The sequence below is a fragment of the Bos taurus genome, chromosome 13, assembly GCF_002263795.3.
Source record: "Bos taurus isolate L1 Dominette 01449 registration number 42190680 breed Hereford chromosome 13, ARS-UCD2.0, whole genome shotgun sequence".
Taxonomy (NCBI): domain Eukaryota; kingdom Metazoa; phylum Chordata; class Mammalia; order Artiodactyla; family Bovidae; genus Bos; species Bos taurus.
The window spans coordinates 59516732-59536336 of record NC_037340.1 but is presented as its reverse complement, the minus strand read 5'-3'; the positions used below and the strand labels follow the sequence as shown (position 1 = coordinate 59536336).

Here is a 19605-nt window from a genome sequence, read left to right as displayed (position 1 = left end):
AAATTCAATATCAGCAGTACTGTACAATGAATCCACATGGATCCATGACTCAGACTCCCCAATTTTCAGCTCATGGCCAGTATTGTTCTAATTACCTCTATCCACTTTCCCCTTGAATTATTTTGAATTTTCAAATTTTGTCTGTAAATATTTCCTCTCTGAGAGATAAGGGCTTTTAAAAATGCAATCATAACATCATTCCATTTCTGTACATAAGAGGCATCAGAGTTTGGTTCCTTAGATTCCCTCTTTAGCTGGACAGCACTTGCCTCTTCCTTATAAGGTGCTCCATGACCTGAGGTCACCGACACAGAGGAGCTGGTAAAGCCAGAAGAAAGCAGGAGAAAACGGGTACACCTGAGAGAAATGTCCAGATTCATATTTAAAATCATCTGCTATTTTTTAGTGGCCTTTGCCTCACAAATATCACCTGCAGTAGTACCATTTTAACGATTTGTCTCATCTGTAAAGACAAACAGGATAAACAGGATAAGTACCTGTAAAAGATAAACAGGTACATCTGTTAGTCCAGGCTCTACACTGACCTGCCCCTGCTTCTCATACCTTGCCTTCCATGTGAAGACTTTCCTAGATTATTCCCTCTTCTCCTGTCTCTGCCCTCCTCTCTATGGATCTCCACCTTAAGCTTGTTGCTCAGTCGTTTTGTGACGGTTCTGTGTGATCTTTGTTCCTTCCCTCTTATTTGCTCTCATCTATAACATGTCAACCACTTGGCCAGGGAAGTTCCAACAAAGGTAACAATTTAGAATATAGATTGTCTCCCACTGGAAATCAGTGAGCTCTTTCCACCCATAAATCCTTCCTGGTGCTCAGACAGGACAACCAGCAGACAAGACAGTAAGTGCTGTAATCACGGGATGGGAAGAGAGAGAGAGCTCATTGGAGACGGAACCTGAGCCTGGCTGGAAGGATGGACACCAGTTTGTTTATGTGAAATAAAAATGCCAACAAGCTTAGCAAGCCATTTGCGTCCCTGTAGGTCCTCTCTGGATATTTAGTCTGAATTTAAGGAAAGTGGAAAGAATCTGCCTGCAATACAGGAGCCACAGGAAACTCAGGTTCGATTCTTGGATGGGGAAGATCCCCTGGAGAAGGAAATGGCAACCCTCTCCAGTATTCTTGCCTGGGACATCCCATAAACAGAGGAGCCTGGTGGGCTACAGCTCAAAGGGTTGCAAAGAACTGGACATGACTGAGCAACTAAACACGCGTGCTCACAACAAAAGTGGAGCAATTTAGCAAGTTGTCCTGAATTGCATGATGAACTAGCATTGTGGCTTCAAGTTCAGATGGTGGGTGGGTGAGATTTGAGAGATAATATACTTGTATTGACAAGTGCTCAGCATAGCCCTGCTGCAGAGACAGCACCCAAAGACCAGGGGGTGGGCAGTGGGGGTTGGAGCAGGGGGAAGTGTGTGCCTGACCCAGAAAGATGTGGGAGGAGGTCTCCTGGATACCGCTCCCCCATCCCCGGACTCGTTTTCTCTGGCTGTTGCAGGGCAAGTTTTAAGGGGCGAGAAGGAAGAAACACTGACCACTATCAGAAATTTGTCCTGGCGGCCTCTAATCAGAGAAATAAGTTTGATCTGTCCAGTGGGAGTTGTTCCACAGCGTTCAGGGAATGAGACTGCCGTGCGTTCATGCACTCAGCTTTTCAAAGTAGGAACTTCACCCTATAAAGGAGAAGACTATTTTTTTCCCCTTTTGCGGTTTCTCAGAGCAAATGTGTGACAGTCTCTACTCATAGACGTTAGGCATTGAGGAGTGAGGGTGGCCTTGATTTCTTATCTTCCCTCCTTCATTTCTTTTCTTCTCCTCCTTTCCAGAAAGTCTGCCTTCTGGGAGAACCATTCTGACAATTTCCTGTGCTGTCAGATAGCTCCATAGAATTCAGTTTCTGAGAACCAGCCAGAGGCATGCAGTGACATTGCGTAACCGCTTCTGAAGTCAGAGATATTAGCTGCCGGGCTCAGAGGAGCAGGTTCACACGAGCAACATGAAAGGAGCAGGCATCCTGGACGGAGCGCCCAAGGTGAGTGGCCGGGCGGTCTGCAGGGGCAGAAGATGGAGGAGTCTGGGTTAAGGACAGTGGCTGATTTCAGTGCTGAGTTTCTGATGAAGTAAAAAATGTAACAGTAACATGTAAGCTCTAGAGAAGAAAGTTTCATGGGAGTTTAAGTGCAGAAAATATATGTGCTATAAAGCTCCTTACCAGTCTGACTCAGAGATGGATGCAAATTATTTTCTAGCAAAACTCAGTGTACATGACTGATAACACAACCCATCTCTTTGTGCCCATTCACCTTCTAACACATTTCTGAGCAAGACATAGGTCTCTGCTCTGGCCCTGAGCCCTCAGCAGGCTTTCCTATGCTGTTTTCATGCTGTTTTCATGATACCTTCTGTACTGATTATTCCTGAGCAGAGCTCAAGTCTGTGGCAGGGATCAAAAAGGTTTTGCTATTTAGAAAGTTGAAATAACTGCTTAAAAAAGAAAACAAAAAGACTGCTCAGACACAAGGAAAGTGAAGGTCAGGGTTATTTTGCTACATCTTTTTAAAAATTCTAAGTAGAACAGGAAAAAGAAATGAAGCAATTATGAAATGGGAAGCTTGCTTATATGATTAAATATGTGATATTTATTATTATAATAATCATAGGTGTCATTAGTGAAAGTTACAGCTGAAAAACCCATGACAGCCTCTCTAATGTATATTAGCTATCCTAGAATTTTGTACTCAACTATTTTCTTTGAAAAAAATTTAAAGCACTGGGAAAACAGAAAAAAAAAAATGCAGTAAACTTGTGCATTATCCTTTACCTAGATTCACTGATTCCAGGCACTTTATCACATTTGTGATCTATTTATATATTTTTTTATATACAAACCTATATATATTTAGACACAGGCTACATTCACATTTTCTAGAAATCCAAAAATATCCTTTCTATCTTTTTTGGCTATTACTATGTCTTTGTGTATGTGTGTGTTTGTTTTTCTAACCCCAAACTCATTCCAGGATCACACATTTTGTTTGTTAGGTCTCTGTCAACCTTAATCTAGAACAATCCACTACTTTTTATTTCTTTCATAACATTGACATTTTCTATGAATATCCAGATTTTTTTATAATTTAGACTTATTTTTATTTATGGGCCGCTAAATCTGCCCAGTTTCTACAGCACTTTGCAGCATGTGATTAACATATATATACATGCATGTAACATATATTTGATAGTCTCAGCAGCCCCATAAAATTCTATTATCGATATTATACAGATAGTAACAGCTGACCCTTACTGACTGTCCATCTGCCAGGCCTGGTGCTGAGTTTTCTGCTTGCTTTTCATTATATCCTCTCGACATCTCCATGAGGTAGGTGTGTTACTCTTATCCTCATTTTACAGATGAGGAAAGTAGACCAGATGAGGACAGATGACCTTGAAACGACTTGACAAGGTCATTTGCTAGTTAGTAGAATGCCAGGTACCAACCAGGCAGACTGACCCAAGCCCCAGCTCTTAACCACCTCACTATATCCTGATCCTTAGGCAAGAGGTCCACACTCTTTTCATAAAGAGCCAGATAGTGTTTTATGCTCTGTGGGCCACCTCTGATCTCCAGTGCATATTCTTGTTTGTTTTTACAACCCTTTAAAAATATGAAATCATTCTTAACTCTTGGACCGGTCATGTGGATTTGGTCTAAAGGCCCTAGATTGCCGACCCAAGTCTTAGATGAATGACATGTGAACTTGTTCAAATGCCCCCACCCAGTAAGGGCAGTCCCAGGGCAAGAACCCAAGTCTTCCACTCCCAGTCCTAAGGCAGCCTCACCTCACGGCTTCCCCAGCATTCCTATAAAACCACCAATACACAAAGAAAATAATATACTTTTTAAAATGGCTTTACAAGAGCGGGAGCAGTAACTGAATATCTGTGGGGCTTCTTGTCTTTCACAGTGAAAATTATGTATTAGAATGCTGTCTGTTTTAGCACTGTTGATCTACCTCAGTATTTTTAATGCCTACATTGCTGTTTAGGTGCTTCTGATTCGATGGTAACACAGTACGTGAAGGGGTCATGCCATGGGAGTGGTCCCCCGCATCGGGGCATCTGACTTTAAAGCAACCCTGCTTTTCACTTGGGTGACCCGAGTGTTTCCCCAACACCTCTCGTGTCCCGATGTCTGCCTGTGCACGTCAGGAGGCGAGCAGAGCCCTCCAAGGCTGTTCCCCAGTGTTGCTGCTTAACAGCCAACCTGGACTTCCTCGTCACTAGAATTTCACCTGTGTGCACAGCAGGCTCTGTGTAATTGTCTGACTTTTATTAAGTTTCCCCAAACTGTCTTATTAAATGAAGAGAAAAACTGAAAAATAAACGTGATAAAATTAGAGCTAGGAAACACTGACCTCAAACAGTGTGACTGCAGCAAAAATAGAGACCATGATGCGTTGGCAAGTTGGTAAATCCAGCCTCTCAGTGGACTGTAGCTGACGGGCTCCATGTTCAACTCATTCAAGAAAAGCTAGAAAATCAGGTCTAAAAGACAAGATGAATAAGTGGTTTTATTAAATGTAATGCAAATTGTGTTTACTTCTGAGTGTGTGTGTGTGTGTGTGTGTGTGCGTGTGCGTGCACACGTCCACACACTTAGAAGTGATACTGAAAATAGCATCTTTGTCTCCCTGGAGTGAATGTCCAGAAATCGAAAGAGGAATCCTGGGTCAAATAAGCATGGTGGTTATTTTCCATCATTTTCTGAGAATCTCGGCTATTTGAAAACCTACTTTCTGTAGTATTTTCTCTACAGTCTAGATGTTCTCTCTTATGAGTAGAGCTATAGGCTGTTTGCTCACTTGGTTTTCTGAAGGGAATTTTCAGACAAGTGTCTTCATTGTGTTACTGAAAGGTGGATGGTCCAGAGAACTGACTTAAATCATGTTTATGTTTTAAGAACTTTTAAATGTCCTGAAATGTTCTCAGCATTTCAGATTTCAGCTTCAATTGAAAAGCAAATGGTCCTGCTTCATTGCACCTCTGAGTGAAATGGTTCCAGAATCAGTCAAGCAGGGTCTATAGTGAAGACTTTGAATTGTTTTTTTAAAAAAACCACCAACATTCCCAGGGTTGGTTTAGACCCTGATAGACTAGGGTGGCATCAGAGTGTCCACCGGTCGCTGAGACTCTCCTGCTCTGGTGCTTCTGGGCAAGAATGCTCACTGAGGCTTTGTTTGTGAGTGGGGAACAATTGCAGGCTCTCCTTATACCTTTAGAAGCTCTGAAGTATAATGATCCACTCCCACCAGCTCCCCTACTGGAGCTGAATTCTTCCCTGAACAAATTCCTTCCCCTTCTCCCCTGCCATTCCTGGCCTGGCATGCTTCTCTCTTCCTGTGGCTGGACCACTGGGTACTCCTATCAAGCATCTTGCCAGCCAAAGGCCTCTCTGCACCACCCTGTCTAAACCGCCTCCCTTTAGACACCCACTGCATCATCTCACCATCCATCTCAGCCTCTCTTATCAAGATGGGAGATTGATTGTTTCCTGCTCTGGAAAGTCAACTCCATTAAGGATAGATCTGGGCTTTCTCATTCGGCGCTGCAACTTTATGTATTTATTTATAGCTGTGCTGGATCTTCATGGCTGCACAAGGACTTTCTCTAGTTGCAGAGAGTGGTGGGGGTACTCTCTAGTTGTGGAGTGCAGGTTCCTCGTTATGGTGCCTTCTCTTCTTGCAGAGCGGGGGCTGTAGGTGCACGGGCTGCAGTAGTTATGGCTCCCAGGCTCTAGGCTCAATAGTTGTGGCGCACAGGCTACGTTGTCCATGGCTTGTGGGATCTTCCCGATCAGGGGCGGAACCTGTGTTTCCTACATTGGCAGGTGGATTCTTTACCACTGAGCCATCAGGGAAACCCTCAGTGCTGCATCTTTAGTGCCTACACACAGTAGGTATTCAAGAAACACCTAGGTGTATGTGTGTGTGAATGAATGGGAGGTTGACAGGCGTGCAGAGCCCTTGCAAAACAGCCTTGAGGACAGGAACGGTACTTCCTGCTTATCAGATGTCTGGGAACAGAGGTCATCCCTGACTCTCAGCTCTCCTAAGCCCTCCCTGGCCCCAACCTGACCCACCTCTCAACCTAGACACTTGAGAATCACCTACTCCTTCTCCCGTGATCAGATGTTGCCTTATCTCTGAGCCTTTGCAACCAAAGTCATAGCCACAAGCACTGGTGGCCTCCCTCTGACTTTATCCAGCGCTTGACCCCTTCACCTGCCTCCCAAGGCAGGACAGGCTGACACAGAACCCAGTGGAAAACATAGCTCATGGTTCACTGTCATCCTTTTACCCAACACATAGTTATCGAGCTCTGGGGATCAGGGTGATCAACAAAGAGCCAACGTTCCTGTGGGGTCAGAAGGTCAGTTAAGTCAGTAAAGGGACGCAATGATTTCAGATGCTGCTAACTGCCCTAAAGAAAACAAAACAGGGTGACCTGACAGAGGTGGTAGACAGAAAGGACCTCTCTGGAAACCAGAATGATGGGGAAAGTATTCCAGGCAGAGGGAACAGCAAATGCAAGGGCAGGAATGAACTGAGCAGAGCAGAGTGTCGGTGAAAAGGCCAGTGATGTTAGAGAGGAGTCACAAGGGGAGAAAGTGTCAGCAGCAACATTTGAGGGGTCGGCAGTGTCCTGTGCACACTGGGGCTCGTCGACGCTGGAAGAACTTGGACTGAGAACTTGGACTGCAGCGGAAACCAGTGGCCTGTTTAAAGCAGGAGGTGACACGGGCTGTCTTACCTTTTAAGAGATCACTCAGGCTTCTGGGTGCCCATGGACAGTCAGTAGGAGACAGCAGAAGCAGGAGGTGATTCAGGAGACAGAGCAGGGCTTCCTTTTCCATCTCAGATGGTACCCTGCTGTTCTCAGTGCACACGGAGAAGAATCATTCGCTCTGCCTTTTGAAAAAAATAAGACATTTGGTGTTCAAAAGTGTCAGGAGATGTGAACAGAAGGAAGATTAAATAAAGGTAGAAATAGCTTTTAGTGAACTGCGTGTGCTAAATAGTTTTCTTTTTAAGGAACTGATTTTTTTTTTAATTTTTAATTGCAGGATAATTGCTTTACCATAGAACAGTGTGAATCAGCCTTAAGTAGACATATATCCCATATATTCCCTTCCTCTTGAACCTCCCTCCCACCCAACCCTGATTTTTTTTTTTTTTGCCACACTGAGTGGCCTGAGAGATAAGTACCCAGAATAGGGATTGAACCCTTGCCCCCCCTGTAGTGGAAGCTCAGAATCTTAACCACTGGACCGCGAGGAAAGTCCCAAGAAACTGATGTTTATTTTCACCAACTTTATTTCCATTTTCTGTTGAAAATCCTTTCCTTCATTCCACAAATATTAAGCCAGATGCTGCTCTAAATGCCACAGAGAAAAAAGGTTTGGTCCCCTTTTTCAATACTTAATAAATCATCATTAGCATTAACAATCTAGTACAGAATATTCTTTCCCCTGTTTGATAACCTTTAATTCCCTTAACAGAGTATTTACTAAAGAGCTCACTTTGCTGGGGGGAGACGGGGTGGGATTGAGCGGGGCGGGGCGGGGAGGAAGCAAAACAGAACACCATCGAGCTTACCCTTAAAGTTAAAAACGCCTATTAGGAGACTTTTCAAAGGAAAGTGGCCTGCATGATAATGGAATGGGGAAGCGGCTGTAGAAACATGTGTGGTCATCTTGGAACCGTGATGACTCAGAGAGGAAATGACAAGAGGGGAAATAACTTCAAAGGAGGAAGGTGGGAGGCTAGTAACAACAAAAAAAATGCCCCTATAAGTGATACTCGAAGACTTCAACATGAGTTGCAAAAAGGGGAAGTCATCTGTTAGGAACCATTTCCAAATGCAGTGCTCATGAGCCATGTGTTTAGCAGAATGGGAGAGGGCTCTTGTGTGCTCATGGCCAGGACAGAGTTAGGACCTAGAGTGCAGCATGTGCGCCTGCGCCGGAGAGGTCGCTCCTCCCAGGGAGGCTTTGCCAGTTCTTAAGGCACCTCAAGGAAGTGTTAATCCTGGGCAAGTCCAGGCGACCCATCTGCCCATTCAGAGTGGTTTGCCATGAGTTTATAAATTAGTGAACCGGTTGTTCTTTTTCTTTAAACCATTGCTTCTCAAGACTTCTCTGGTGGTCCAGTGTTAAGACTCTGGGCTGCCAGGGCAGGGGTCATGGGTTTGATTCCTGGTCAGGGAACTAACCTTTGCTTCACAAAAGCAACAGCAGTTTTGTTTGTCACACATTTGTTACAGCAGCCTATCATTTGGGGGTTGGCGTTGGGGACAACTGGGGTAAGAAAGCAGTAGGATGCTTCTCTCTTGGAGATGTTTGACACCTGGTTAACAAAAGCTGAAAGGTGCTTGGTGGTCCAGTGGCTAAGACTCCAAGCTCCCAGGGCAGCAGACCCTGGTTCGATCCTTGGTCAGGGAACTAGATTCTGCACACCGCAACTAAGACCTGCTGTAGCCAGATAAATAAATAAATATTTTAAAAAAGAATGTTCACTTGGGTGCAGAATTTAAACTCACAGGTTGAAAGAGCATGAGAGTCAATTACTAACAGCGGAAACATCAACTGGCTTCTATACTTTGGGAAACACCAAAATGAGGGGATTAAGAAATCAACAGGGACAGTTGCAGAGCACATGGTCTATAACCTTCCTTGTGGTGTCTCCTGTAAGGCTAGCAATTGGTTTGTCTGTGACTCATTACTAACAACAAAATGAATAAACCTGGTAACCTGGAAAAAAATTCCTGCTAACAGAATGGGAGAAGAACTTAACAGGTAGCTTGTTGTTTTCCTAACAACGCTAAATATGACCCTAGGCAATGGAGAATTCCGTGAACAAGTATGAACCTTCACTTATTTCTCTGCAATCTATTAAATAGCTTGGACCAGTTTTGAATTCTTCCTGATCAGTCAAATGGAAAAACCACACCCTACAGGGACTTTGACCTCAGTCACACAAGATTATTTTAGGTGTGGTTCATAGATGGGACATTTGTTAATGTTAGCTATGTATTCTAATGTGCATTGGGAAAAAACTAAGGCTGGCTTATCAAATTTTTTATTTCATAGGTCATATTGCTTTGGGAGAGTTTTTTTTTTAATTGGTTTAATTTAATATTGTTCTTTAAGTTAGAAAGTATACGAACAGCACACAGGTATGACAGGAAGCATGCAGTTAATAGTCACCCTTCCTGGTGGCTCAGATGGTGAAGTGTCTGCCTGTTATGTAGGAGACCTGGGTTCGATCCCTGGGTCAGGAAGATTCCCCTGGAGGAGAAAATTTCCACTCCAGTACCCCTGCCTGGAAAATCCCATGGATGGAGGAGCCCAGTAGGCTACAGTCCATGGAGTGGCAAAGAGTCGAACACAACTGAGTGACTTCACTTTCCTTTTTTCCTTTCCTATGCAGTTAATAGGACACGAAGTTTAAGAAGCACAGTCTTAGACAAAGCTTTCCCCTAATAAGGGTGGTGCAATTGCTTCAGACTGCTCAAAGGCCATGAAACACCTTCTTTGGTCTCCATGCCATTCCTTCCCTTTACCTTTCAAAGCAAGAAAAAAGGAAGAAAGGAAGGAAAAGATGAAATAGGAAAAGATCCCACCTGTCACTTTCTTTAATTCCTCTGATGACTTTCACAAAATAGGAGATAAGAATAAGAGAAGAAACTGTGCAAAATGCAGTGGGGGGTGGGTTGGAGCTGGATGGGAACCCTACACTTTCAGATGAGGGTCCTGTCCTGAGATCCAGGAAATTCTCAGCTACTTGCCCTCCTCCCTCCACAAGTTTCTCACAAGAGAAGGCTGAATCCCAACCACTTACCTTGGCCCACCTTTGCTCTCAACAACTCTTGTCCCCAAACCAAGTATCTTAAACAAAAATTCAGGGACTTGTCTAGCAAGGAATGAACTTCGAGGTGGGGAGGGGCTTTGGGGAATGGATGAACAAATATGCTGTGTCTCTAGGGCACTACAGGCTACAAAAACAGTTTGGTACAACACCAACCTGTCTTGGGCCATATCCAAAAAGATCAATTACTTAGAAGACCCGGGAGATCTTCATTGTTGCATCATTTCAACCCTGAGCTTAGACTAAGGAAACTTGTTCACCTTGCTCCCCCTAATACACATCAGACATACAGTTGGTGCTTAATAAGTGTCAAATCAGTGAAGCAGGGAAAGCATATTTTAGCAAAGTTCCCATGAATAGGGGAAGTATATTCAAACATCTGGGTCTGGTGAAGACCCAAATCTATTGGATAACCACACTATTCAGGCATCAGGGAAGAAAATGCCTCATTTCCACTCAGTGGCTTTGGAATTTTTTTCTGGCCACTGTCTCTTCCTCAAACTCTTATTAGTCGACAATGCCTTCTGCGGCTACAGAAGTCCCCGTGTGAGAGACTTTTACATCTGAACCATCAGGAAGAATTCAAAGCTGAAAAGATCAGAGTTCAACATTATGATGGAGAAATCAGTTAAGGTTTGTGCCTGTTCATAGTCAGGATCATTTTTAGAGATGTTGAGAAAACAAGGAAACTTTCTTTTATTTGTTTCTATTTTTTTCTTTTAATATTTTTGATGCATTCTTATCATGCTCTTTCTTTATTTGGTTGTACTGGTCTTCATTGCTGCTCTCAGGCTTTCTCTAGTTGAGGCGAGTGGGGGTTATTCTTTGCTGTGGTTCACGGGTTTCTCATTGCGATGCCTTCTCTTGTTGCAGAGCATGGGCTCTAGGGCAAGCAGGCTTCTGTAGTTGCGGCTCTCGGGCCCTAGAGCATGGGCTCAGTAGTTGTGGCTCACAGGCTTAGTTGCTCTCTGACATGTAGGATCTTCCTAGACCAAAGATCAAACCCATGTCCCATGCATCGGCAGGTGGATTCTTTACCAACGAGCCACCAGGAAAGTCCTGTTTCTCTTAATCTGGAAAAGTGTATTTCAATATCTCAGTTAAATAACTTCAGATGTTCTCTGCATTCTGGAGTCTTTCCATCCAGAACTTTTCAACTTTTTCCTCAAAGTGGAGTGGAAGCCAGTTATTTTCCTAGCCCATCCCAGCAAATTAATATTAAGCACAAGAAAGACAGCAGTTTTCCCTCAGCATCTCTCATTTAACTACTTTGCCAAGTTAAAAAAAAAAAAAAAAAAACTCCAAGAGAAACTACTCTTCTTTATACTGTGGGGATGATGCAAGAAATTACTTAGCTCTCACTTCATTAAAAAAAAATCTAAAAACTTCTGGAATTGAAATGCAGATCATTGTAGCCACGGTGTCTCAAGTTCTGCAGCACCCATGTTTAGGCATGACACATTCAAAGGAAATAATTCAATAGAGTTGCCAATCTCCAGGCAAGTTCTGGTTGCGAAATGTACCATCTTGCTATGTTAAGTGACTCTCGGTTCCCTGTAACGTGTGGAATTGTACTTTTCAATGTAATTGTGGCTACAGAGAGCTGCTGAAATTCATGAAAGGAAAGAAAAGTTAAGATAACTTAGAGAAAGAAGAGGAGGCCCGATGGCCTCGTAGTACAACTCCATGCGCAGGCAAAGTAACAAACGGTTCAACTAACACCTTCCCGGGTGTTAGACGCATGCGCAGCTGCAGCGTCCTGCCGCTGTTCATTGCTGGTCCTGGGAACAGTCCCCTCAAAGGAGGCCTCCCTTCTGGTCCAGGTGTTTGTGCCCAGGACATGTCATTCTGCAGCTGACCACAGGGGAGGGGGTGTGATGGGGACAAACGCAGCCTGCCTCCCCCTTTTTCCTGGAGACTCATTCCGTGCCTCTCTCACTTGCCTGGGCCAGCCCAGAAAAACCCTTCAAGCTTCTTCCAGACTAAACTTCTGTGATTTTTTTTTCCGATTTTGTTTATTTATGGCTGTGCTGGGTCTTCGTTGCTGCCCGCATGCTTTGTGGCGAGCACAGATACTTTCTAGTTGCAGTGTGCGGGTTTCTCATTGCAGTGGCTTCTCTTATTGCAGAGCATGGGCTCTAGGGCACGCAGGCTTCAGTAGTTGTGGCCCACAGATCTAGTTGCCCTGTAGCATGTGGAATCTTCCTGGACCAAGGTTGGAACCTGTGTTCCCTGCGCTGGCAGGTGGATTCTTCACCAGTGGACCACCAGGACGTCCCAACTTCTGTGATTCTTAACACACCTGCAGTTAGACCCTGTTGCATTTATTTTTAATATTATTTATTGATTTTTTTGGCCGCATCGGGTCTCAGTTGCAGCATGCAAGAGTTTTCATTGTGGCACACAGAGTCCTCTCTAGCTCTGGCACACGGGCTTAGTTGCCCAGTGACATGTGGGATCTTACTCCCCAACCAGGGATCGAACCCGTATCTCCTGCATTGGAAGGCAGATTCTTAACCAGTGGACCAGCAGGGAAGTCCCTGACCCTGTTGCATCTAAGTGGTAGGTCTTTGTTGCCTTCTCTGGGGATCTTCACGCTGTAGTCCTACTCTCAAGGAGCTGGGGAGAAAAAAACACTGACAAAATCAGCCAGTTCTCGACAATGGTCCAAACACTTCTCAGCATCTTTCAAGCTGTAAATGGTCCTCTGAATGGATGGACAATGAGAGTGCCATCGATGGTGTGAGTTATCCTGGAAGTTCATGAAGCATCTCCCCAGGTGTGAGATGCTTTTACGTGACAAAATGCTTTTGGCTGAGATGAAGACTGGCTTGGTCAAGGTTCCCATCTAGCAAATCTGGAAGTAGAACAGGGATCGTGACAAGCAGAAGCACAAGTTTACCAACACAGAAGCCATTTTCTTCCAACAGAACAGAACCCTCTTTACACTAGATTATTGAATTGAAAAATCAAAACATGCACATGTGATTTAAAAAACTGAAACTGTTCCAGTAAACATGGACTGAAAGCATGTTTTCCTTTAATCCCAGATCTCTAGGGTTTCCTGGTCTCCAGTTCCCCAAACCAGAGGGGGAGCCCCAATGACTTAGGTCTTCTTCCAGAAAGATGCTGTCCTCATAGAAGCCTACCATCTGCAGTTTCTCATCTTGCATTTAAAAATATTAGCATTCAGGGATTTTCTGGTGGTTAAGTGGTTAGGACTCTGAACTTTTGCTACCCAGGTCCAAGTTCAACCCTTGGTCAGGGAGCTAAGATCCCACAAGCTGCATGACAGTCAAATAATAATACTCTGTTTTTGAGACTGTTCCACTTCAGCTCATATAAACTCTACCTCATTCTTTTTAATGACTGTATAGTATTCCATTATACAAATGTGTCATTATTTGTCAGTAATTACATTGAAGCCATTGTCTGAATTCTAATGCAGTATCTAATTCTGATGCTCTAACCATGCAACTTATCCAACTGTGTTAAAATGTTTTTTATCAGATTGCCATCCCTCTCTCCTGAGGCACCCTTGGTCATTTCCTCATCCAGAGAAATGCACATGACATCGTGTGATGGACAGTGTGATAGACAGTAACCACTATGACTTGTAGGCTAAAAGGAAGACTCCAGGGTCAGATTTGCCTGTGTGCCAATCTTGGTTCTATTCCTTGCCTCTCTGAGCAGCTTTAGGCTACTCACTCACCCTTTCTGTGCCTTAACTTTCACATCTCTTAAATGGGACATTAGTAACAGTCCCTGCTTTATGGAATTGTGACTACCAAGTGAGATAATCAATACTAATTACTTATCCCAGTGCCTGGAACTGAGTTGAAAAGCTATGAGCAATCCTTATGAATGAGGTACTGGCTAAATTAGTAAACAACAGCATGAACATGACTCAATATACCTCTGGAAGATTAGAGAGAATTTTTTTTCTCTTTGATTAATTACAGGAACTCAATATTAGCTGACACACAGTGTGTACGAAGTCTGCATTGTTATATGGACTTTGCAAAGTGGGGAGCCTCCCCAGAGAGTCTTTGCAGTGACTCCTTGAAAGCCTGTCTGCCCCTCCCTCATCTCTTCTAAGGTTACCTCGCAGAATGTTGTCGCTCATCAGCATCTCCCATGAAAAGATGTCATGTGGATACTGTGCTTCTTCCTCAGGGTTGTCCTTCTTCCTCTCTCTTTCTTCCCTTTTTGGAGAATGTGGGTGGGAAAGGAAAAATGGAGGTGGTAAGGGGATTTTTATTATGCTTTTGGAAACTTTTATTTCTCTCTCTCCTTTTTAAAAAAAAAAAACATTATGCTTTAAAATTTGATGGAAAATAAACAGTCACAAGCCAAAAGATAGCACCATTCTCTCTGCTTTGATCATTCTAAGCCTGTCTATGTATTTATATGATTTGAAATACTTCCAAGTACATTGAAGGGGAGACCTTTGTCTTTAAAGATGATCAAAGAGCTTTCTCCACTCTGCATTTACTCCTGATGTTCTGAGTCTGGACTCAGCAGCCTCATAAAGATGGATGAGAGAATACTGCATGGATCTCAAAGAAGTTCCTACATCCAGGAAAACCTTCATGAACCTCAGGGGTTCACATTTCCCATACACCACAGGATTTGAAATATTTACAGTATATGTGGTTTTAAAAATTGTGACTTCTGTATAACTGTTCTCTCTCATGGCCCTCAGAAGGGAAGTATGAACCATTCCATCACCTTCCCCTAAAACTAACTAAGAATTCTTGGAAGTAAGTCATGGAATCTGTGAGAAGGAAGCCAACATGCTAAACATGGACACTTTTCAAAGAAGGATTTTAGTAGAAGAAAAACACTCATCTTGTTAATGGGGTTCCATGACATTGTACAGAGCAGGGACCCAGCAATCACTTGCTACTCAGAGTTCCTTGCACATTTATGATCTCTATTTCTCCTTGTTTGTGGCATTTGTTTATTTACTACTTCCTGCTGTGTGCTGATGCCCTCATGGTATAATTACCTTCCCAAGGAAAAAAATCCTTTTCTAGCTTCTTTAATGGAAACATCCCAGGATCCTTACTCTCCTATCCCCTGCCACTAACTCTGTAATTTCAGGTGTACAAGAGTCTGGGAGTGGAGGGAGACTTGTGAAGGATAAAGCAAGGAGGGAGCAGGATTGGGCTGTGATGCTGCTGATCAGACCCTTGTGGAGGGAGAGAGGGGAGCCAGCAGGGGAGGACGGAGAGAGCCTCAGACCGTGAGCAATTTGCACATAGTCATGGATAACACAATGGGATGGGTGGGAGGCTTCAGAACAGAATGTCCATTAGAGGAGTCCTGCATTGGACATAAATGCTCCTGCGACCCCTAGTTTTAATGCCCAGTTTGCAAAGGAAGCCAGGGTGAGGCCTCTAAGACCCGAGCAGTGGGCTGGACTCAGCAGTAGAGTACTTCATTTGACCCCAGCATTAATAGTTATCTTCTGAAATCTGTCTGACCATGCCAAAGTCCCCACCACTCTCAAATGTCTGACACCTGGCCTTCCTCCCTGACATACACATACTTCTTTCCCTGGTTCTTATGATCATTTGAGTTTGCCTCTCCTGCCTATGGCTTCCCAGGTGGCTCAGTGGTAAAGAATCTGCCTGCCAATGCAGGAGATGCAAGAGACCCAGGTTTGATCCCTGGGTTGGGAAGATCCCCTGGAGTAGGAAATGGAAACCCACTCCAATATTTTTACCTGGAAACTTCCATGGGGAGAGAAGCCTGGTGGGCTGCAAAGTCCATGAGGCTGCCAAGAGTCGGGCATAACTGAGAGACTAAGCACACATGCACAGAGACTTTGGCAGATTAGGATAGGAATTGACTTGGACTTTGGGGGGCTGTGCAGTGAATTGGCCGTAGCAGGCTTCAGAGTCAGAGAGACTCGCATTTGGATCCCTACTTTCTGCCTGCCGCCTTATGACCTTAACCTCTCCTAGACACAGGCAACATAAAGCTCTGAAATATGGCAAAAAGAATAGATGAGACCCAGCTAGAACATTCTGAGTTTCTGCCACTTTGCTCTTTCAAGTGAACTGAAGAAAAGTGGAAAGGCAAGCAGGAAGGTAAGCTGGGCTCTCGGAGAGCCAGTGTGGGGCAGTCGCCGAGGAGCCCACCCTCCTGGTCTAGAGAGGAGCTGACCACCCTGGCAGTGGGAATGATGCAGAAATAAAAGTTGGTAGCAGCAGCTTCAGCAGGTGGCATTTCTACAGGCTCCTCTAGCCGGCCTCTGCTTAGAACTGTAGATGCTTCTGCCAGCTTTTACATCACTGCAGAAGACAAAGTATGGGACCAAATCTCTCTCTCTGCCTCTTACTTCCCCTGATCCACAGTGCAACTCTCTTTCCTTCTCAGCAGTTATAACCTTGCCCTTCTTTCAAGACTCACCTCAGGATTACACACAATCCCTCAGCAGCTCCTCCCAACTGTGCTCCTACAGCCAACCACCACCCTCCTCTGAGCCTCAGGCCTCTCCCACCTGGACTGGGCCACCACTGGCTTTAATGAGCTTCTTTGGCTTCACACCAGCTCCATCTAATCCCCTTCCCATCCAGAAATTAGAGAGAAGCGTCAGCCAATACGGAAGGAAGCTCTAGGTTTTTGTTTACTTCTTTCCAGACAACCTGGTCAGGGCTTCCATGATAGCTTAGCAGTAAAGAACCTACCTGCCATCGCAGGAGACACAGGTTTGATCCCTGGGTTGGCGAGATCCCCTTGGAGAAGGAAATGGCAACCTGCTCTAGTATTCTTGACTGGGAAATCCTATGGACAGAGGAGCCTGTTGGGCTACAGTCCATGGGGTCGCAAAAGCATTGAACACAACTTAGCGACTCATTAGCAACAACAAGACAACCTGGACATCTTTCAGTTTCCCTGACTCACCATACAATTCACACAAACGCACAAACTCACTCCCTTCCTCACCCATTTCTCTTCCTCTGCCTGGATGATTTCTCCCCCTTTCTCAATCCGACTAATTTCTACTCACTCCCAGATTGCAACTTCCATGGCCAGTTCTCAGGAAAATGTTCTCTAAGCCCTTATCCATCCCCACTTCCCAACTGTACTCAGAATTCCTCATAACTTTCTGTATTTTTCTTGGCTGCACTTAAGAGAAGTAGAAACCCTATGTTTATTTCTGTTGTATGTCTCCTCTGCTAGGATATACACCGACATAAGATCAGGAACTATTTTCTTCACCACTTTATCTCCCCCGAGCGCCAGGCATATAATTGATGCTCAAACTTGATGTATGAGTAAACGAAGCTAGCTAATTACTCCCGTGGCTCATTGCCAGTTCAGTATGGATTAGCACTTTGCATCTGGCCATGTGAATGTCTCCCCAGAGAGAGAAACTCTTATTCTTTGCCTCTGTTTCCCTAGTCTCCTTTCCCTTCTCCCAACTGTTGTATGAAGATGGGCATTTGAGGGAAAGGTCCTTTTTGGAAATTGGCAAGGAAGGTTTCTTCTGTTGTACCTAAGATCTAACTGTCTTTGTGCCCAAAGAGAATAAAAATATAAATATATGCCTTCCTTCATCTCTTGTCTACACAAATGTTCCCAAATTAATACTACCCTGAAAGCCCCTGATCTCACCTGATCTTGGAAGTTAAGCAGAGTTGGGCCTGGTTAGTACTTGCATGAGAGACCACGGGCATACTGGGTGCTGTAGGTCTTTTGGGCTTTCCCAGTGGCTCTGGGGGTAAAGAATCCTCCTGCAATGCAGGAGATGCAGGAGACACAGGTACAATCCCTGAGTTGGGAAGATCCCCTGGAGGAGGAAATGGCAACCCACTCCAGTATTTTTGCCTGGGAAATCCCAGGGAGAAAGGAACCAGGCAGGCTACAGTCCATGGGGTCTCGAAGAGTAGGACACTACTGAGCATTCACACACAAAGAATAACTTGGGGGTGGCCTCAGTGGTGATCTTGGTTGTAATCAGAACGCTGTTGTAGTAGCCCATCAGTCCCTTCGGTCTATTGTCTGCAAAGCATTCAGTGCAGTATCAGGGACATAAGAGCTCGATACCTGTTTGCTGAGGCTGCTATTTCTTTTTTTGTTTAATTGGATTAATTAATTTATTTTTATTTTTGGCTGTGCTGGGTCTTTGTTGCTTTTCTCTAATTGAGGCAAGCAGGGGCTACTCTTCAGTCGCAGTTCGCGGGCTTCTCATTGCAGTGGCTTCTCTTGTTGCAGAGCACAGGCTCTAGGGCATGTGGGCTTCAGTAGTTGTAGCTCCCAGGCTCTAGAGCACAGGCTCAGGAGTTGCAGTGCATGAGCTCAGTTGCATGTGGGATCTTCCCGGACAAGGGGTGGAAGCCATGTCTCCTGCACTGGCACGTGGATTCCTCACTCCTCAGCCACCAGGGAAACCCAAGGCTGCTATTTCTCATTCTCCCCACACTGCCGTCCTGTCCATAAAAGTCTGGCTTGGTCCCAACTGGGTTCTTTCTTAACATGCCCAGAGGGCCCTCGTCTCCAAGTCCCATGCATGCACATGGAGGAGGAGCCCAGCCTTCCCGTGTGGTCAGGGACAGCTTCTACAGGAAGTGACTTGAGCTGAGATCTGAAGGATGAGGAGTCAGTTGTGCAAATATATGGCTGAAGAGTGTTCAGGGCAGGAGGACTCACAAGGGCAAAGGTCCTGAGGTGGAAGTAATCAGTGCGTCAGAGAAAGAAAACGAGGCAGCTGGAGGAAAATTAACAGAAGAGAAGCACTAAAATTAACAGGAGGAAGTCACTCAAGCCAGGCAATCAGGCAGAGTTTAGGTTTTGTTCTAAAGGTGGTTCTAAGCAATTGAACGTTTTTAAACAACAGACCAACAGTCTGATTTATGTGTAAAAAATATCATTCTATACAAATCAAAACTGCAATGAGGTATCACATCGCACCAGTCAGATTGGCCATCATTAAAAACTCTACAAAACAATAAATGCTGGCAAGGGTGTGGAGAAAAAGGGAAGCCTCCTACACTGTTGGTGGGAATGTATTAATAAATTAGTACAGCCAAAGGAGAACACTGTGGAGGTTCCTTAAAAAACTGAAAATAGAGCTACCATATGACCTTGCAATCCCACGCCTGGCATATATCTGGAGAAAACCGTAATTCAAAAGGACACATGCACCTCAGTGTTCATTGCACCATTATTCACAATAGCCAAGACATGGACGCAACCTAAATGCCCATTGACGGAGGAATGGATAAAGAAGATGTAGTACATACGTAGCATGGAATATTACTCAGCCATTAAAAGAGTGAAATACCATCATTTGCAGCAACATGGATTATCATACATAGATATTATCATACTAATTGAGGTAAACCAGACAGAGAAGGAGAAATGTCATATAAAATGTCATTCTGATTGGTGTCTAGAGAATGAATTGGAAGGAGAAGGGTGCAATAATGGATGTGAGGAGAAAACGTCGAGTCCATGGGACCTCAGACAAGTCATCTGATCTCTCTGACCCTGTTTCCTCATCTGTAAAATGGGAAGAAGAAAACCCACCTCTGAGGCACCTGAGAATTAACTGATATCATAGCTTCAGTGTCCCCAACACAAAATAATTCCCCATTCAGTATAGTCTACTGTTAGCTCCCTTTTCTGGGAGAGGAATTCTCCAAGA

General features: G+C 44.4%; 1 protein-coding gene and 1 long non-coding RNA gene across 3 annotated transcripts in view; one reads left to right on the top strand and one right to left on the bottom strand.

Annotated features, from left to right (window-relative positions):
• The first annotated feature begins 1473 nt into the window (after positions 1-1473).
• The window catches only part of CASS4 (Cas scaffold protein family member 4), a 35655-nt gene continuing 17523 nt past the window's right edge, over positions 1474-19605 (top strand). Inside the window, exons 1-2 of one of the 2 annotated variants that reach the window (XM_025001167.2) lie at positions 1968-2053; positions 3302-3397. Coding sequence is in view for 1 of the 2 variants with exons in the window: in XM_059893001.1 (XP_059748984.1) it covers positions 2018-2053 (36 nt within the window). In the remaining variant the exon portion in view is untranslated. Of the gene's footprint in view, positions 2054-3301; positions 3398-19605 lie in introns of both variants that reach the window. The other variant, XM_059893001.1, reaches the window with a different exon arrangement.
• LOC112449321 (uncharacterized) lies at positions 1984-7275 on the bottom strand. Its single transcript, XR_003037863.2, has 3 exons — positions 6829-7275; positions 4434-4563; positions 1984-2070 (listed from the first exon to the last, which is right to left on the bottom strand). It is a non-coding gene; the product is annotated as an uncharacterized lncRNA (long non-coding RNA).